This window comes from Raphanus sativus, chromosome 6 (assembly GCF_000801105.2).
Source record: "Raphanus sativus cultivar WK10039 chromosome 6, ASM80110v3, whole genome shotgun sequence".
NCBI lineage: Eukaryota > Viridiplantae > Streptophyta > Magnoliopsida > Brassicales > Brassicaceae > Raphanus > Raphanus sativus.
In genome coordinates, this window is record NC_079516.1 from 15,444,506 (window position 1) to 15,464,269 (window position 19,764).

The 19,764-nt window shown below is 33.4% G+C and overlaps 3 protein-coding genes across 3 annotated transcripts; all 3 read right to left on the reverse strand.

The window, feature by feature from the left end:
• Positions 1–581: 581 nt before the first annotated feature.
• On the reverse strand, positions 582–1,810 carry LOC130496185 (40S ribosomal protein S24-1). Its single transcript, XM_056988036.1, has 4 exons — positions 1,625–1,810; positions 1,365–1,406; positions 1,097–1,267; positions 582–913 (listed from the first exon to the last, which is right to left on the reverse strand). Exons 1-4 carry the CDS (start codon positions 1,694–1,696, stop codon positions 797–799), a joined length of 402 nt encoding a protein of 133 aa, XP_056844016.1. The 5' UTR covers positions 1,697–1,810; the 3' UTR covers positions 582–796.
• A 595-nt stretch (positions 1,811–2,405) lies between these two features.
• LOC130497010 (serine/threonine-protein kinase Nek3-like) lies at positions 2,406–6,761 on the reverse strand. The gene is made up of 14 exons (XM_056989808.1): positions 6,561–6,761; positions 5,909–6,040; positions 5,712–5,778; positions 5,569–5,634; positions 5,433–5,479; positions 5,307–5,352; positions 5,145–5,225; positions 4,946–5,038; positions 4,784–4,865; positions 4,667–4,716; positions 4,515–4,588; positions 4,375–4,426; positions 3,898–4,272; positions 2,406–3,248 (listed from the first exon to the last, which is right to left on the reverse strand). The coding sequence occupies exons 2-14, from the start codon at positions 5,992–5,994 to the stop codon at positions 2,622–2,624; spliced, it is 1,746 nt and encodes a 581-aa protein (XP_056845788.1). The 5' UTR covers positions 5,995–6,040; positions 6,561–6,761; the 3' UTR covers positions 2,406–2,621.
• A 4,318-nt stretch (positions 6,762–11,079) lies between these two features.
• LOC130496331 (trihelix transcription factor GTL2-like) lies at positions 11,080–13,551 on the reverse strand. The gene is made up of 2 exons (XM_056988318.1): positions 13,082–13,551; positions 11,080–12,651 (listed from the first exon to the last, which is right to left on the reverse strand). The coding sequence occupies exons 1-2, from the start codon at positions 13,447–13,449 to the stop codon at positions 11,205–11,207; spliced, it is 1,815 nt and encodes a 604-aa protein (XP_056844298.1). The 5' UTR covers positions 13,450–13,551; the 3' UTR covers positions 11,080–11,204.
• Between the last annotated feature and the right edge of the window lie 6,213 nt (positions 13,552–19,764).

The following is a 19,764-nucleotide window of genomic DNA, read 5'->3' on the forward strand; positions in this document are numbered from 1 at the left end:
TATATATAGATTTCTTTAATGTAAAGATAACATTTAATAGTGTTATTTAAAAGCATTATGAACCTTTACTATGATTAAGTTACTAATCTTATGTTATAAAGATAGGATTCTGATCAACGATTGGATAATACAAGATGCGCATATGCTCTTCATTATTTTGTTTTATTTTGTGGAATTGTTTTTGCCAGTGATGAGAACTTTTAACCAGTTGGTCATCAAAAAATAATATAACAAAGAGTTCTAGTAGCAACTGTAAGTTTGTAACATATATTTAACCCCAAAGGAAAACTTGTTAATAATGTTCATTAGGTATATGATATCATACATGCATCACACAGAATCATAAATCTGCTTTCTTACATAAATAGTTAAGATAGTTTTTGTTTTTATTGGACTAATGGATCTACCAAAAGCCATTAATCATCTAATACGAAGGTTATGGCACAACCCTCACTATCTCACTCACCCCCTGATGAACAAAATCAAAGACATTCTAAAAGACCTAGAAAGATTTCATCACCTCTAGAAAGCTCCAATGGAGCAAATTACACGCCCATGTGCTTTACCAATGGATGTTCAAGGAGAAAAAGTTTGAAAATGTATTCAGCAAAATCTTAGCACATTGGTTCTCTAAAGCTTTAAAGCATATAATCCAAACCGAGACAAAACGAGTGTGACAATGGCAAACCACAAAATCGAATTAGATGATAACTAATAGTAAACATGGGCCATAAACAAGGGATACACTGCAGAGTACAACAACCCTTGCTCCTCCTGCAAGCTCTCTTCAGCAAGCTTACTTCTTCTTGGGGTCACCAGCCTTGGTCTTCTTAACACCACGGATTTTCTTGGCTCTGTTCTTTCTCTCCTTAATCTGTTTCCTTGATTTCTCAATCTTGGTGTCAAGCCCATTCTGTCAAAGTCAAAATAAAATTCCAAAACAATTACAACTCAAATATTGCCACAAACACATCAAACCCAACATAGTTTCATAGCAATGCAGGGGAGACAGAAGCATCAAGAATAAAAAAAACACATTGCTATCAAAGATGTTAAAAGATGTCAAGAGAGAGGGAAATAAAATTAGAAATAGTACCCTGATGAGCCTGTACTTAGGCTCGAACTTCTTTGCACTCTCGACATTGTCATAGATCAAACCAAACCCAGATGATTTACCACCTCCAAAATGGGTTCTGAATTTGAATACAAAGATTGCATTTGGGTCCTTGACCTCGTACATCCTTGCCAACTTCTCCTTTAGCTCAGCCTTCATCAATAATCCAAATACAAAAAAAATAACAATCAGAAAATACACAAAGCACCCCAAAAAATAAAAAGAAGAAATGCATTTGTAAAGTTCATACCTTTGAGACATTGGCTCTTCCTGGGTGAAGAACATCAATAACCTGCATCACAAGGCACCGTAACTACTTGGTAAATAATCTTAATTTAAAAACAATTGATAGCTTAATGGTGCGTTACGACAACAACTTGCTATGTGAAAGTTTTATAATTATCTATGCATAGACCTCTAGTTTATCATTTCTAGTAAATGTTGCTACACTGGCAAGATCAAATGAATCATAGAGACAGAACATATGCAGTGTTAAGGACTGAAACTCACAAACTGTTTCCTGGAGAGAAGCCTGTTGGTCATGAACTTCCTTGTCCTGATGGTGACTGCTTTCTCCGCCATGGCTGCGATTCCTCCGAGATCAAACTGAGCTCTCCGGTTTTAAAGAGTTTTCTCTAGCAGCGCCGTTTTGAAGAAAGGGATGCTTAGAAAGCCTAGCTGCGTATATGTGGCTCTCTCTCACTTTAAGGTTTTTAGGGTTTCGTTTCTTACTGGATCTAGCTTGATGGGCCAAATCGGGATATGTAGAGATAAAACGAACGTTAAAGCCCATTTGACATTAATAGAACTATGGGAGTGAGATGATTGATTGGGATTGTAACTAAAGAAAATTTCATGTAGAATTTTGTCTACATAAGATTTTTTAGTTAATGGTAATGGATATTTTATAAAATTTTATTACAGAAATATTTTTCATAACCAAAATTTCACTTAATTGACATATCTATTAATATGTAGAAGATATGATTTTGGATATTTTGAAATCATAAAAATCTAAATGTTAAGAGTTTCAACACTATAATTTATAATATTTTGTAATTCATTGTATTTTATAAAATTTTGTTAGACATTTTCGATAAACTATTTTTAGAAAGATAGCATAAAATATTCATGAAAAGAATTATAACAAAAGCAGTGTCAAAATACCAAAATAAGTTTTGTCAAAGAGGTAAATCCGTTGGAAATAGTCACCCTTCATTTGTGTAGCAAATTGTGAGTGGTTTAAGGGTTTAAGCAAAAGGTGTGAAGACATGAGAAAAAATGCAACCACTTAAACTGCAATCTATACTATGTGATTCATAAGTTCTAAGTGGAATAATGATTACAGAGTTAACAGAAAGCTGTATCTGTTGGTATCAGTCTTTCTTGGATATCATTGTATCATCAGATACAAGGGTTAGCTTCAAAGAAACACAGCCTAACTGTCAAACAACTTCTATCAAATCGTGGAAGAGATTCAAAAAAAGGACTTAGAACCCAGTGTTCCTTAACCTTCTTGCTTATTAGTACTAGTTTCCTTGTAGCTCTTGGACAACCATATCGCTGTCTCTCTCGGCGACACTTTCCCCGGACCAAACGGTTTCAACAACACATTCAACTCATCATACCTCTCATCCAAAAGCAACCTCGCGCTGAACTCAAGCAACCCCTCGAGCGCCTCAGCGCGCTGCTGATACGAGCTAGGGTCAAACCTCTGTCTACTCCTCCTCGATGCACCACCACCTGAGGAACCCCTGCTCGACGCTCCTCCAGCGGTCGCGTTCTGATCAGACAAGAAGCTTCTGGTGGTTTGTTCGCGCTCTGGTTCTTCGAGCGTGAACTTGTCTTTTGTGATTGAGCAGTCTAGTGGCGGCTCTGGAGGCGGGCTGTATGATCCTTTGGACGATCCTTTGGTCTTCTTGATACGCACGACGGGAGTGAAAGGCATCTCTTCGTATGAGGCTAGTGGGAACTTGATTGTGTCGATTCTTGGTGAGTTTACGGAGACGTCTGGAGAGTTTAGCTGATGATGGAGGAGTATACCGATGTTGGGAGTGTAGATAGTGTCTTTTGTTCCTTTTGAAGGCTTCTGTGAGATGGGTAAGGAGGCCCTACGAGTAGTTGCAGCTGGTTTCTGACACATGAGATCAAAAATATAAACAGACTGAATCAGTAACTTGTAAGATAAAAGAAGTTGGGCTGGGATGTTGAACCGAACCGAAAATTTTTGGTTAAGAGTTCGGTTCAATAGGTTTTCTAAAAAGTTTGGTTTCCAGTTTGGTTAGTTAATCCGTTACTTCGGTTTTCTTTAAAAAAAAGCAGAAAAGTAATAACCAAATTTCAAACCGAAATAATCAAACTAACCAACTTATCCCAAATTTTAACAAAGTTATACCAAAATCAAAAACTTTGCAGCTTATTTTGAACCAAACCGTACTGAAATTTTTGGTTACGAGTTCGGTTCGGTTTCTATAGGTTTTCTAAGAGTTTGGTTTCCGGTTCGGTTAGGTAAAACAGTTACTTCGGTTGAAACAAGAAAAAGTATAGCCAAACCATACCAAAAACCCCAAACCAAACTAACCAAATTTCAAACCGAAATAATGAAACTATCCGAATTATCCGAAATTTTAACAAAAATACATACCAAAATAAAAAAAAATAAAAACTTCAGTAGGATTTTTAAAAAACTGAACTTTATTTCCGGTTAATTTAGTAAGATTTATGTTCAACCGAAAGAACCGAACCGGCACGCCTATAAGAAGTATATGGGACTAGTGACTTACCAGGCCACCACTCTTAGGCTGGCTTGATCTCACAGGCACATGTTTTGAGCTATAAGAAACCCCTGAAGTTTTGGAAACAGCTGGTCTACGAACAACAACCACTCCACCGTTGTCCACTGGCCTACTACGCCTGTTCAAATACGTGTGCAGGGGTTTAACAGAAGAAACAGAATCATCCTGGTGGTCAACCTCAAACCTGCTTGGACCATAGCTCTTGCATTTTCTCTGCTCAGGATAACTTCTTCTTCTCCTGGCGGATTCGGATTCTGGTAACTGACCACCACCAGACAATGCATCTTGTCCTCGGTAGCTCACCTTGAGAAGAACCTTTTGAACGTAGGGCTGAAGCAGCTGGTGTCTGAGAAGATCAGAAGCCTATACACAAAAAAAAAAACTTAACCTATCTATCAGGTTTTGTATACATACAGCTTAGGGTTTTTAATGATCATAAAACAGAATCGTTGCGTGTGTGCGTACGCTTGGTCTGAGTTCTGGATTCTTCCTGAGCATGCTTTTAACCAAACCTCGACTGGAGAAGAAACGCAAGGAAAACACAAATCAAACTTACCTATCAGCCCTCTCTCTATATACAAAATAAGAATCTTTACTTAACTTACAAGCCAATAGAATATTGCACAGGAAGTGGAGCAACGATGGATCTGTTTATCCTGTTGATCAGCCCTTGTATGTCCTTAAAACGTAAATAAACCAGAATAATCAATGAAGATTAATATTATCTTGAACGAGGTGTGGATGAAGAGTTTTTTACAAAGGCTTTGAATGCAGGTTTCAGAGCCGTCATCTCATACATACAACATCCTGTGTAACAGAAACAGACTCTTAGTTTGCTTCTCTTTAGTGTCTTTAGATGATGAGATAAACTTGCCTAACGACCAAATATCAGACTTAGACCCGTAGGGAATATCAGCAAGTAGCTCAGGGCACATGTAGCTTGGCGTTCCAACCACCTGATTTAAAAAAAAAAAAACTCATCTCAGAGGACTTAAGATAAGACCATTGAAGAAGTTGGAAAACACTATATACTTACAGAAGAAGCAAGGTCGTCTGATGTCAAGATCTTGGCAAGTCCAAAATCACCTAGACGTATATCTTGATCCTTTGTCAAGAATATGTTTGAACACTGGAAAATCAAAACCAAAGTATATTTCTATAATTAGTAAGTTTCTTCAAACACACACACACACACACACACACAATGTTCGTGCTATGATGCTATCAGAACTAACCTTGACATCGCGATGGAGAATGTGAGTGGCGTGCAAGTATTCAAGAGCCATCAAGAGTTGTACCAGCCACTTGCAGAGTTTCTGAATAACAAAAACAAAAAAAAAGAGATTTTTTTCAAAACTTTTTTAAGAACAGATCAGATGTGTGTAACGTAACAACACCTCTTCAGAGAATTCTACTCCGTTGGCTTTCTTTATTGCTTCAGCCCTGTAATGTTAGAAGATAACAATGTATCAGAAACTCCTTTCAGAATCAAGAATGGGTAAAAACAGTAAACAACAAGTTACATGTCACCGCCTTTGCAATAGCCTATAACAATGCACACATAGCATCCCTGAAACACACACACACATTAAAGACAATATTATTTACTTTTAGATGTATACAAATAAATCTCTAATTAAGTAAACAGAGAGGGCTTACTTTTTCAACCCAAGAGTCTTTATATTCCACGATGAATGGGTTCCGTATCTTTGAGATTAATTCCATCTACAGGGAGATAACAAGGAAAACTGTTAAGTCACAAAAGCATAACAAGGAAAACTGTTAAGTCACAAAGAATGAACCTCTTGATGAGCAGATCTTCTTGTTCTACCAGTCTGCCTAGCCAACCGGATTTTCTTCAAAACATACCTTCAAGAATCAAGATCACAACAGAGAATCAATTGCAGACATACATACATACATCACATGATAAACCATTGTATGTTAAACTAAAATTTCCTGTCCAGTATCAATTAAAGTGATCGCAAGTAGTACTTACAGTTTCTTCTCATGCTTATGCCTCACAAGAAGAGCCGAGCCAAAGGAACCTTTCCCAATCTGCTCAAGAACCTCGTAATGCTCCATTAGACTACAAAGCTCCTCAAACAAATACTATCTTCCTGTGTGGAATCTGAAAAAATAAAACACAAACAGCAATGATCAGTTTATCTCAATGAAGCGGCAAACACTAACCGTACCTTTCAGGACATATAAAGATTTTGAGGGAGAAAAGTAGCTAAAAAGGTGAAACATTTAGTAATAAGCTAATTAAAGTGAGAGAACTCTTTGCACGAATCTTCCTTCCGACCCACCAAAACTTAAGTAAAGGTTAAATTTTTTTTTGCCATGAAAATGAAATCTTTAAGCTTAGAAAAGAAAGGTATCCACATCATGAAAACTGACTCTTTCTAAATAACACATGCTCAATTAGCAATTAAAAAAAAAATCTTGATATGATTTTTTCTTTTTGTCTTGTTAAAGCTCAAACCTTTATTGCAATAATTGGTCTGAAAACACTTCAATACTCACATTTGCGGTAATGAAAAGAACCAATCAAGTGTCTATGTTGATTTAACACCAGAAACTAATAAAGGAAGAGTCTTTGAGTTCGGAACTGAGAAACAGAGTGAGTGTGAGTGAGAGGAGCAAACCTAAGAAAGTGTCGGTGAGAGATTTGGAGGAATGTGGTTACAGCATTATCCGAGAAGAAGCTACAAAACGGCAGCGTTGCAGAGGAAGCAGTGAGTGTGGAGAGGAATCTGGGAAAGAAGCTGGTTCGCCATGAGACCTGCTTCTTCTTCTCTCTCTCTCTCTCTTTCTGTCTCTGAGAGTGTGAGGAAAACGACAGAGTTACCGTGAGAGACGTAAATATACTTTGTTATTTCTTTTTATATAAAATAAATTAATATATCCTGCGACTCTATTTAATGTCTATTAATTTGTTTAATATTTACGCTGGAAGTATTTTTTTATTATACTGTATATCGTTTTCTTAAATAATTGGTTAATTTATCACTTTCATAGATGTTCAGTAGACACTCTTTTTTTTTTTTTAAACACTTGTATTTTATAGATTTTGGTCAAACAGAGTTTTACAAGGAACAACTTCAATCCAAAAGACGAAGAGAAATCCTATTAATGACCTATCCAAAGAGGTGTTTAAGCCAGCATGGAAATCCCCTTACTATATAGGATTGGAAAAATTCTTTCTTGAGTGCGCTTGATGCAATAAGCTTTGCACCTTTGATGTCATGATAAGAGTTGAACTGAGCCTTCCAATCTTGAAATTCATTCAGTAAAGGTAAAGCATGTGATGAATAGAACGAAAGAAATGGCAAGCAGATGGTTTGTTGATGGCTCCAATCATTTCATGATCGTCAATCACTAGTGAAGACTATGGAGTCAGAAATGCATAGATTTTAATGATTCAATGCCTAACTCCAACTTTGAAAGGAAGCATCATGTTTGTTTGTAATGCTGATGAAAGAACGTTCGCCATGGAAGAGGACTTTTCCTTCTCTGTTACGGAGTATCCAGGAAGCTCCACTATGATTCTTTTCCTTATTCCAAGCATCGCCAATTTCATATTGTAGATATGGAAGTTTAGAAGACTTTGTAAGAACGGTCATCCTCGCAATGTGATGATTATGAGTGGCGACCACATCTATCTTGCCATACTCAAGCTTCTCAAGGAAAAAGGCTACGGGACCTTAGTTGCTTTCAGGCCAAAGACTGGCAATGAAGCCATCATAAATGACAAAGTTGAAGACTCTTGGGTTTGGAGACAACTTATGTGCCTTCACTAACAGGTTGGGGAGAAGCCCAATGAGGAGAAGAGGAGGAAAAAGAAGAGAGAATCAGGTTCAAAAGTTGAACAATTCTACTATGAAGTGTCAATCCTGGACAAATTTTCCTACTTTAGCCAGCTTCCTGAAGAATCACCCTAGTGAAAAAATCATCACCTTTTTCTCTACTTGCTATTATGTAATGTACCATGCGGCAATGCTGAGAAAGTTGGGTGTCTCTTGGTCGGAAATCCACGAGAAATTGTTTCTTGAGGAGAACCTTAGGCCTTTTCTAAGTGAATACATTGTTTGTTGCTTCCATAGAGCCAATGATCTGAATAAGTCGGTATAAAAGATCCATCAATGTAAACAATAAGTCGTTACATTTTTTGTACACAAACAATCTAAGCCCGAAAAGAATTGACTTGAACCTGGATCAAAAATCTGAATGATTATGTCTATTTGATATTATGTGTGGTTAACTGGTGACAGTTATTTTCTTAACCAAGATAGTCAAGTTATGCATAGATAGTATGCATTTAACTAGTGTATAAGACTAAGGTAATTTATTTTTAATTTTATGGTGATTAGTCTTAGATACATTTTCTCTAAACCATTCATTTAGTGTGTATTTTGTAACATATTTTCATTACTTTAAGCAGATGAAAACCCATATGAATGTCTGAAAAAAGAAAATAATAACATGTGATGAAATATCAGAGAAGAGTATATAAGGATGAAGTTTCAATCTTATCAGTATGATGTTTTGTTAGCTATGCAATACTCTTCCATCCAATGCCGGTCTAATTTTTTATATTGTCCCAAGCTAAATGTAACATTATGCCTTTATACATATTTTATCAAAATCATAAATAAATATAACTTAAATTTTCATAAAAATCAAATTATGTAAACTGTTTATATTTCTTTAAAAATCAAATCATAAACTGTTTATTCCATGTTTCTACAAAACCATTCATTAAACTCATATAGTCAAGTATTTCAACCATAATTGTCTCAACTGATAACATAGTCATCTCGTTTAATCTCTCTTGTGAGATGGTAAACCTCAAATATTTGTTTTTAGTTATATAAATTATTGCTAAACATATAAAGTGGTCAATAATTTGTTTTTTCTCTTCAAAATAAAAATAAATAGAACAAATATTTGGTCAAGAGTGATTTGCATGAATTTATAACTTTTTATTAAAGAACATATAATAATTTCTTTTTTGAAAATAATGTTTGAATTTTAAAAAATGTTTTCATATTCGACCCAGATCTGCTGAACTGGTAGATCCGTACCATGTATATAATCTAGTTCGGATTTAATAAAAAAAATCGTTAATTAAAAATCCGATAGAACCCGGTAAAAACCCCAAAATTCATTATTAACCTGTGATCTAATACCAATGACCGAATAAAACATAAAATATCTGATAGTATTTTTATTTTTTATTAAATTAATCACATATTTTTTAATACTACATAAACGTGTGGTCTTTAAACTTAGACTCAACTTTTATTATGTCATCCAAATAAAAAAATAATATAAAAACTTATTAATATGACAATATTAGTTTATTTTTGTTATTAATGACCTATTATAAGTTTGTATTTTTCTATTTCTTATTTTTGATTTAAAATTAATTTTATGATACATAGATTTAAGAAAATAACATTATAATGTCATTATGTTTTTTTATTAATTTAGTTTCAGAATATATATATATATATGTCTAATATTTGAGCATAAAATATTTATATTAAATAAAAGTAACATATTTTATAAATATGTGTAAGCCCATTATTTGTTGATCCATTTAAATATATTTCTGCAGGTCCAAAACTAAAAGACTAAAATGCCATTAATGAATTTTATTAATCCTTTGTAAAAATAAGGGTATTTTGGAAAACTTAAAACATTCATTAAGAATATAATTTATGAATGATTCTAATTTAATAGTATTGATTGTTTTTCATTTGTTTTAGAAAATAAGGATATTTTTGAGTTAAGATTTAAGATATAAGGGAAGAGGATTGTAGACATCAATTTGACAAATAAAGGTTCAATATTCTGTGTGGATGATAAAGAAGCTTTCAATATTTTGTGTAGGTGATGAAGAAGAAGCCATAGATGGCATTAAAAAAATTAGTCTACGTTTTTTTTATTTCTTTCCTTTTTTTAGTTTTGTTTTCTTTTTTTATTAATCTTACATGGCATTTTGATTGGTGCTAACAATTAAGGTGAATTTGAGAGAATCACGGGGGCTGAACCCAAGTTTTGTTTTTAAAAAAATAGGTCTGTAAATACGTGTTGTAGAAGGATATGACTCATACGACTTCGGTACCAGAGGAATATTTCTATATATTATAATACCTCTAACAGAAACAGTGCCGTCTCTATCATTGAGCTTCGAGGTTCCTAACAAGTACTATTATATAAAAGAACAACTGATCACAGCTAAGTAATACAGTGTGTGCGAACTGTGAAATGTGAACACATCCAACTTGTTAACTTTTTTTTTTTTTAAGTTCTATGAGCATTGGGATGTATGTTTACAATAATATGATATCTTATGTGATATCATAATATGAAATATTATCATCGCGCACGGTGACAATTCGACCGGTTTATGAGTCTTTGTTATGATAAACTAAGTAACAGTCCATCGCAAATCTATAATATATTGTCCCACAGTTACAATGGCTATGCGAATACAAGCATAACAAATTCCACAACGATATTATATCAGAATTGATGATTCTGAATGAAAATACATTTCAAAATGGGATGTCTTCAAAATATGTGTTGTAAATAGAAGTTGAAAAGTAAAACATGACAAGAATCATCTTTTATCGTTATCCTATAAAACAAGAATATAACAAAACATTACGTACACTAAAACTACATAAAATCACATGTGAAACTAAGACAAGACTTTAAAAACAAAATAGACCAATATTTCTATCAAATTTCTTATCTGAATCTTTGGTATCTTTAATCATTATTAAGACTGAAACGACGTGTATTCTTTTTGATTATCGGCCTCCATTTCGATAAGAATCAAAATGAGACAGGGTTAACTTGTTTTCGATTCTCGTTACCCTACCCATCATCTAGCTCGTTGTTTACCTTTAGGCACCGAATAAAAACGTACAGGTTGGATTTGAGTGAAGTTTCCATGAAGAATTCACGTATACTGTTTTTTTTTGTTCTTACAACATTTCTTATCGAAAAACCTGATCTCGTCACATGTGCGAAGTTCATAAAAATGCCATAACCATAACTTTAACCAGTAGTTTATTCAAGTTCAACTGAATTTCACTGTTTGTCGGTGCATGTGTACTGTCCAGCTAAAATAGTGAGTGTCGTTTCTACTGATGCTTTAAAACATTAAATGATTCATATATTACTTAGATTTTTCATAATAACCAAAAATGAGATTTAAAAAAAAACAAGAAAACAAAATTAAACTAGTAATATATTTATATTTATTGTATTGAGGTTTATTCGAACGCAAGATCGAAACCTGAAAATGGTACACTGTTCTTTTTGCTGGCACCATTTGCATCTAGATGCATGGCTGCAGGAATATCATCATGATCTCCCGATCCAACCCGGGTTTCCAGCTCTCCGGTTGACGTGTTGGTGGCGGTGGTGGTGGTCCCAGTGAAGGGTTGGCTGTACAAAGCTGTGAGTTGGTGAAAATAAGGACAAGTCCTTGAGTCAAGTGGTCTCTTCTTGTTAACATCTTTTGTTTTCTTAAAATATTTGTTGATGTTTTCCCATTTCTCTTTGCATCTCTTGGCACTTCTCTTGTACCCACTCTCCAACATTTTCTTTGATATTCTTTCCCACAAACGAACAGCTTTTGGGGATGATGATGATAATGAGATCCCATCTTTATGATGTTCATCATCATTCATGGTACTGATACTGCGTCTGATGTTGATAAGAGCTAGCACCTCATCTCTAGGCCATCTCTTGCTAATATCACTCTTATCATCACTTTTTGGAGGTTTTATGTTTTGGGTTTTGGTTTTTAGAGTTTTAGTTGAAATGGGATCAAGTGGTATGTCATTGGTTTGAAGAGAAATAGGGTAGTCTGAGGTTAGGGTTCGAGGTAATAGTGCTGATGAAGTTTGACACTCTGTTATACCTTGGGTTTTTGGTAGAACTAAGGAAGATAAGTCTTGAGAAGGGCTTGGGCTATGGACCTTATAATTCCCATCGTCATGGCTATCATGATCTGTGAACTTAGATATGAACTTGATGATGCTGGTGTTTCTATCACTAGCCATAGCTTGTTCGTTTGCTCTAATCTCTACCTCTTTGTTAAGCCTCTCCATCTCTTGCTTCTTCCAAGCTTCCTCTCTAGCCACTTTTTCTTCTTCCTTCTTCACCATATCTCCAAGAAGCTTCTTATGCATCTCCTCTTGTTGAGCTATCATGTTGCTCACAACACCCTCAAAAAACCCTGTTAGCACAACAAACCTCTCCTTCTTTTTCTTCCTCTTCCTCTTCTTCTTGTCCCTCATGATCATCTTCAAGTTTAATGATGATGATGACGACTTCCCATCATCTTCATGGTTTCCAACATTATCAACGGTGGTTACTTTATTCCCCATTGATGATTCTTTTACTTGACCCTGATGATCTCTTTTGTCATCCAATAAGTCTTGTCCCGTTTCCTCAACGTTTCCTTTTCCCTCTAGTGAATTGTTACTCTTGTTTTGGTTATCCCCAACTTCTGATGGGACATGCTCATCATCATTATGACCATGATGATAAAACTCTTCAGCCTCACTAAACATCCTATAATTTCCTTTGTTGTTGTAATTGCTGATGTGATGGTCATTAGCGCTGTTACTATTAAAATATCTTCTCTCTTCTTCTTCAAATTTCTCTTTGCACTCTTGTGGACTCCTCTTAAACCCAACTTCTGCCAACTTTCTACAGCCATCATAATTTCATAAACTACATAGCATCATTGATTATGCAAATATACACACCTACCAAAAATACACAAGCATATAATAAAACTTCGTAGTTTTTCCCCTATATACACATATAATATATCCATGTTTCAGTTCATTGTATAATAAAACTTCTCGAGAAATGCCAATTATGTATAAATACATATTTAATGGCCAATCATTTGCCAAAATTAAATTTGCCAATCTATAGTCTGTCAATTGTGTAGCCAGAATTGTCACTTGTAGTTGAGCGCAGATTTTAAAATTTGCAACCAAACTAATGCAATAAAACACTAAATAGACTAATGTTCATGTCCATATGCATATATGAAAATATATAAATATTAGTTGATGCATATATATAGAAGTATATTTCATATGTGTATCTGTGTGTGAATATGTATTACCTTGAGGTGAGCTCCCAAGTGAATTCAGGGAACCAATTCTCCACCGTAGATCTGAACCTAAGAAGAGCAAGAACTTCATCACTACACCATGGATGATGATGAAAGTGACGATGATCTTCGCCATCATGATCCGTATGACCTATCCACTCAGAAGTAACACCCCCATCTTTGATGTCATGGTGATGATGGTGAATTATCTTACGGCTATCGAGGCTCAGCATATGCTGGGCTTGATGGTTGGAGTTAAAAGAAGCGAATGAGACAGGAAAAGGAAGTGAACTTTCAGTCGCCGGTTGATGCGGCGGAGGAGGTGGCTGTGGAGATGCTATGAACTGCTGGATCTGTTCCGGTACTCCACCATCAAACATGTTTCTTTATTCTTCTTATTTTTCTTCTTTTGTTTCACTTAGCTATATTCACATCAAAAACCTAACTTTTCTCTCTCCATTTGGACTCTCTTTTTATATTGCTATCGTATTCATTTATAGGGATATAAATATAAAAATTTGAAAATAAAACAATCGATAGTTCAGTGATACTAGGTGTTTTCCTGCACCATGTGCAGAAATAAAAGTTTTAAAATATAATTTATTTTAAAATATAAATTTTATTAATTTTTTATTTTGTTAATTTTTGATTTTATTATTTGCTTACAATATATAATTTTAATTTAATCATATGTAAAACTTTAAGATTAAAAAAATATTTTTATTCAATGTATATTTAGTAATATTATTTATATCTTTTTTCTAAATATATTCAATCAAATTTTGTAAATGTAAGAGAAAATTTTGTTAAGTGTATAATTATCAAAACATAAAACTAAATAATTTTTCTAAAATTTATGGATATTAAAATAAACTAATAGTATTGGATTAGAAAATTACATTTAAAAACTGTATAATTTGAAGAATTGTTTTTACTAATAATAATTATAAAATATAATTAAATTTGAAAAATCCAAAATATATTTATTTCTATTTATAACATATATTATTTATTGCTAAATTAATGATGATCAATAATAAATGTAAATGTTCTATGTCACTATTTAAAGAAAATTATATATTTTTTTAAAATGCATAGTATTTTGAAGAATTGTTTTAGTAATAAAAATTATATACTTTATAAAATATAGCTAAATATATTTCGAAATTTTAATTATTATTATATTTCTATTTAATTTATTATTTATTGTTAATTAATTATGATATATAATTATTGCCATATTTTAAAAACTTACCTTAATATAAATCAATATTAAATGTACATATGTCATAATTATCTTTAAGTTATTACCCTTATTTTTAAAAATTATCTTAAATATAAATCAACACTAAATGAAATATCCATCTCATAATTATTTCAAGCCATGTCATCAATGTTGGTGTGCCATGTCATAATTTTTCTTTCAAAATTAATAATGGTGATGCACATGTCAAAATCACTTCTCAAATATAGACTAGAAGATTTTTGAATCGCGGTCCAGTTCTTTTTCGAAAAAAATGTTATTTAAATTATCAACTTTTAAATTTAGTTAAATAAAATACATTTTTCTGAACTAAAAATATTCAATTTTTACTAACAATTCATTTTAATCGTATCATTGTCAACCTTATAGTTAACTAGCATTGGACTTAAATTTTAAATACCTTTTAAAGTTCATGGTTTTTAGACAAAATATATAAATAAACATTTTTACAATAAATAAGTTGGTAACTAAAACATTTTATAAATATGAATATTGAATAGTAAAAGTACAATTTTCACTATTTTCTTCAAATAAAATTTTTATATAGTTTTATTTATATTATAAAATGTCAGTTATATATCATTAGTTAAAAATTTATCAAAAAATTTAATAATTTTTAGGACGGTATGTAACTTTTTGTAACCATTTATTTTGTCTTAATTGGGTTATGTTTCACAATTTATTGTCAAAATTTTGATTTTTTAAAGATGTTAGTATTTTTTTATTCTCAGAAGAATAAATTAATAGCATAGGGATTTTTTCATAATTTTGTTGATAACTTATTTACATGCCATGATGCAGAATGATATTGTAATGAAATTATTAATTTAATATATGTTTTATAAACATAAAGAATCTTGAATAATACATCTAACGATAATTCTTTTCGTTTGGGGAATCAAAAGTTAAATTAACATTTCACTAACAAAAATTTTGACAGTAAAATTATAAAACATAATCCAATAGGATTGTATAATAGTTTTTCAAAATTGATTGTAAAATAATTCTAAAGTTCTTCATAATCATTTTATAACTAAATATTTTAGATATAAATTTTACTTTAAAATGAACTCTTTTAAGTTTGAATTATTTATTATTTATAGTATAACTATTAATTTATAGTTGTTAAAAATATATTTTTTAAATATTTTAAAATCAAATATTTTATAAAAAATGTTGATTTTTATTTGTGCCAAAAATCATCAACTTTTAAAAAACATTTTAGGTCTACTATTAGTTGACTAGCGATAGATCTAAATTGGTATGATCAACTAAAGTGTATGATATAAAAGTTGGTATTTTATTTCAAACAAATTTGAAAGTTGATGATTTAAATGATATTTTTCAGTAATTTTCCGGAAAAAAAAAGTTTAGATGATATTTTCCCTAGAAAATAAATGTATAGGCGCGAAAATTTCCCTCGTTAAATAAAATAAAATATAGTAGCACTAGCAATATATGTTTTGTTGTTATTCTTATCAGTCAATATTTTTCTTATCAGTCCATATTTATTTCTAGCAATAATATGAAATTGCAAGACACGTATTTTTTACTCAAAAATTGCCGTGTAGATAATACGCGTAAATATTCCATATTCATTTTGTTTATTTTTGCATAATAATTGACTGATAATGAGTGTTATTTTATATATGTGAAAAAATTTTGAATCTTTCTCAAAAAAAAAAATATTGCATCTATTTATAAATTGCAAATGCAAAGACAATACTAATATAAAAATCGAACATTATCACTGACATTTTGTCCAAACACCATAAACGATTCATCTAGCCCATGTTATAGCCACCCCTTATGCTCAAACAAATTAAATGAATTAATGAAACATGAGCATTATGACTTGGGATGGGACGAAAACGTGTATAGTTCGAATATTATATAATGTTACATAAGATAATTACAAAGGTGGTTTTTTGTAAATTACAATAAAGCTGGTTTTCAGATTCATATTTATATATTTGTCGTAGATTCATAGGATAAACATAGGCACTTAAACTACTTTTATTAAAACTAGCTATTTCAACAAAATCCATTGATTTACTAAATGATACTATTTCTAAATAAGTGATGTATGATTCATGCTAGTTAAAAGAAATTCGGACCTAGCTTAGTCCATTAAACAGTAACTCGAATTGTATTTCATAAAAATAAGTTAGTAAATGAAATTAAATTTCTTAAGATATTGAGAGCATCGTCTATACCCCTTCAGATATGTCTATGTCTATTGAAAAAGATGCCTTTAGAATCCTATGCAGAAGCAGGAGCAGATGCAGTTGTTAGTGTAATAAACGGCAAACGGGAATGGCAGGGCACGTGAATACATGCAGGAACTGGGTCCTCTTTATTTAATACTATTCTGTATTTTATGTCCCCCATTTGTCTTTTAGGTCTCACTCATCTGCTTCTCAGGTCCACCATATTTATCTCTTCCTTCTCTTGTCGCTACTGCATCAGCATTTTTCCACTTTGATCATGGTATACTATTAGGACGAGGTGCATGTAAATTCTTGACCTAACAAAAGGAAGAGCTCGATTGTGGTTTACATGTATGATCGATAACAATTAAGCAGACACACATCATTCTTGAATTCTTGTCGTAAGTTTGATCCATTTACCTGTAGGATTTTTTTTGGACAGCTATGATCGATAAAAGGTTTCGTACTAAAAAGAACGCTACCAAATATCTATTTATGGACTACATTTCTTAACGGATTAGGTTCATTAATACCACAATGGAAACTTTTGAGTCACTTATATATCTAGGGTATTTCCAATATAAAATTCTATTTTTTTCTAAAATAGAATAAAAAAAAGAATAAAATTGTTTTAACTCAATTTCATATTTTATTCCACAATGGAGTGATGAACAAAAAAAATAGATTACTTCATTTATGGAGTAAAATATAGAGTTAAGTTAAAGTATTTCTTACTACATACTCTATTTATTCTTTTTAGAGTATTAACTGGAAGGGGGTTGGGACCTAAACCGTAACTTTATTAATCTGTTTGTTTTCCTACTCACAATTCACAATAATCCATTTTTTGTATCCAACGATTAATTTTGAACAAATAACATTTTATATACTTAAATGAATCCCGATCCTACCTTTTTAAACGATATTGTTGGATCTGTGTTCATTTGAACCTAAACTTCTCATGTTGCAAATTAGATTCCAAATAGTTGATATGCTTATTTTATAGATCATATATATATATATATATATATATATATATATATATATATATATGTAACTTCTTAGTATGGTGAGATTCCTAAAATATATAATTTTCAGAGATCCAAACAATTCAAACGCAAATAATTTGGAGACAATGGGTCGTATATACCCAAAAAGGCCCAAATTGGCCAAATGACCTTGGGTTTCGAAAAGGCCAAAAGCATTACCCTTTATCATGCGAACGGACGGATTTGCCCCTCCTTCCACTTTCTCTTGTTCGGCGCTAGTACGAGACTGTGTCAGAGGAGGCAGATAAGCCGGGATTTGGTTGATGCGTGCGCAGAGGAGCGTGACTGACACAAGGAGGCGCCGGAGATATGAAACTGCTGGATAATAGCGAGATCCTTACTGGTTATGATGAAAATTGCTTCGGTAAGTGGAAAGGTAGTACACTATCGTTTTGTGTGATGGATAATAGGGTTTATTGATAACAATATATATACTTAGCAAAGGGGTAGGAGATTTGTGTGAGAGATTAAGGGAAAACGAAAACTGTGACTGAGAGTTAGGAGATTAAGAACTCGTTTGACAGTGCTCGTTCTCTCTTGACGGGGAAGGTATGAGATATTATCTTACATAATAGTCTTCTCTAAGCTAGAAATGACAAATTATTTGTGTTCTCATTGGTAATTAATCGGTTATTTGTTGTGTAGTTTAAGTGATGTTAACAGTATATGTTCTATTTTGACTTCCAGGAAACGAGAAGGTTGTTCAACTACAGCCATGGGACATCTTGTGAGGGTTGTTGTGGGTGAATGGCATAGACTTGCGCATGGAACCTGGAGGTTCGACATAAACCACAGCGAAGTTAAATACGATCTAGTGGTGAGGGAGAATGATACTTATGAGGCTTTGGTGACAATGGTGAGGAGCAAATACCCAGTTCACCCCTCTGAACCAGTGTTCTTGACCTACGACTTTCCGGAGTGGATGAAAGTCCCTGGCGACTTCACAATACCCTCTGTTGACATTGTGGAGGACAAGGATGTGGAACTATTCATGGCGGTCAGAATGGACTTTACAAGTCTGACTTTGTGTGTCACATATGGTAACTTGGAAGTGGGCCGCTACCGCGCAAACAGAAGGGAGGAGTTTGGCTTGACAGAGGACGGAACTGATGTGGTGCCACCAAAACCCATCCCATGGAGAGGTCTGTTAACTGTTAACGTTATAGTTATCTGTTAACTCGTTTATTAATAAACTAACGTATATGGTTAACCGTTAAAGGTTTTCGAACAGGAGGATATCTGCAAGTTAGCGAGGAGAAGTTGATGGCAATCTGCAGCAGTGAACAGATGGAAGCGATTCGAAGGGGTGCTGTGCGCTTGACAAAGCATGAGATTTTCAAGCCATTGGAGGTGGTTGGGGGACTGGCCTCCGAGACAGATTCATCTGATGAAATGGAGATTTACAGTCCTGACTCTGAGGGTATGATCCGTCTTCAGGAAGTGCCTGTGTATCCAACAGAAGGCGACAACCTGACCTTGTCGATAGGTATAATTCAATAATCCTAAGTGTAGTAACAATTACCGGGTAATGTGTAAGTTGACTGTTAAGTTGTATGTTAGCGGTTAATGACGCAGACATTGGAGGATGCGGGGGTTCTTCTAACAAAGGCAAAGAGATAATGACGGCGCAAGAGATGCTGGAGGCAGGTTTGTTCAGCTTGCAGATGGGATCACGTCCAGGTTTATGCAAACACTCGCGTTGCAGGGGCCACACTTGAATCCCACGTCGTTGGTAGCTATGATATGCAAGGTTAGTTGCTAAGAAGCGTTGAAGCGGTTAACCTAAGTGTTGGTTGTTAACAAAAAGAACTGATAGTTCGGTTATTAACTGTTAATGTTTGATGGTAGCGGCAACTTTTGGAAACGTGGGGTCTACAAACCAAGGCAATGGGGAGATGTCTGCAGCAGTGATCCCAGATGTCCCGTTGTTCAGCTTCAATATGGGATCAGGATCGGGTTCTCCAAACACTCAGGCAGCGGGGCCAGAACTGGAAACCAAAGAGACTGATGACTGTGGTGAGCAAGGTAAATCGCTAACATTCTTTAAAACGGTTACAAAAATTATTACACTGCAACAGATTGAAGATAGGTAAAAACAACTAACGTGAATGATTTCAGGTGAAGAAGAAATGGCCCGCAGTGGTCACCTATACGTGGGCCAAGTCTTTGTTG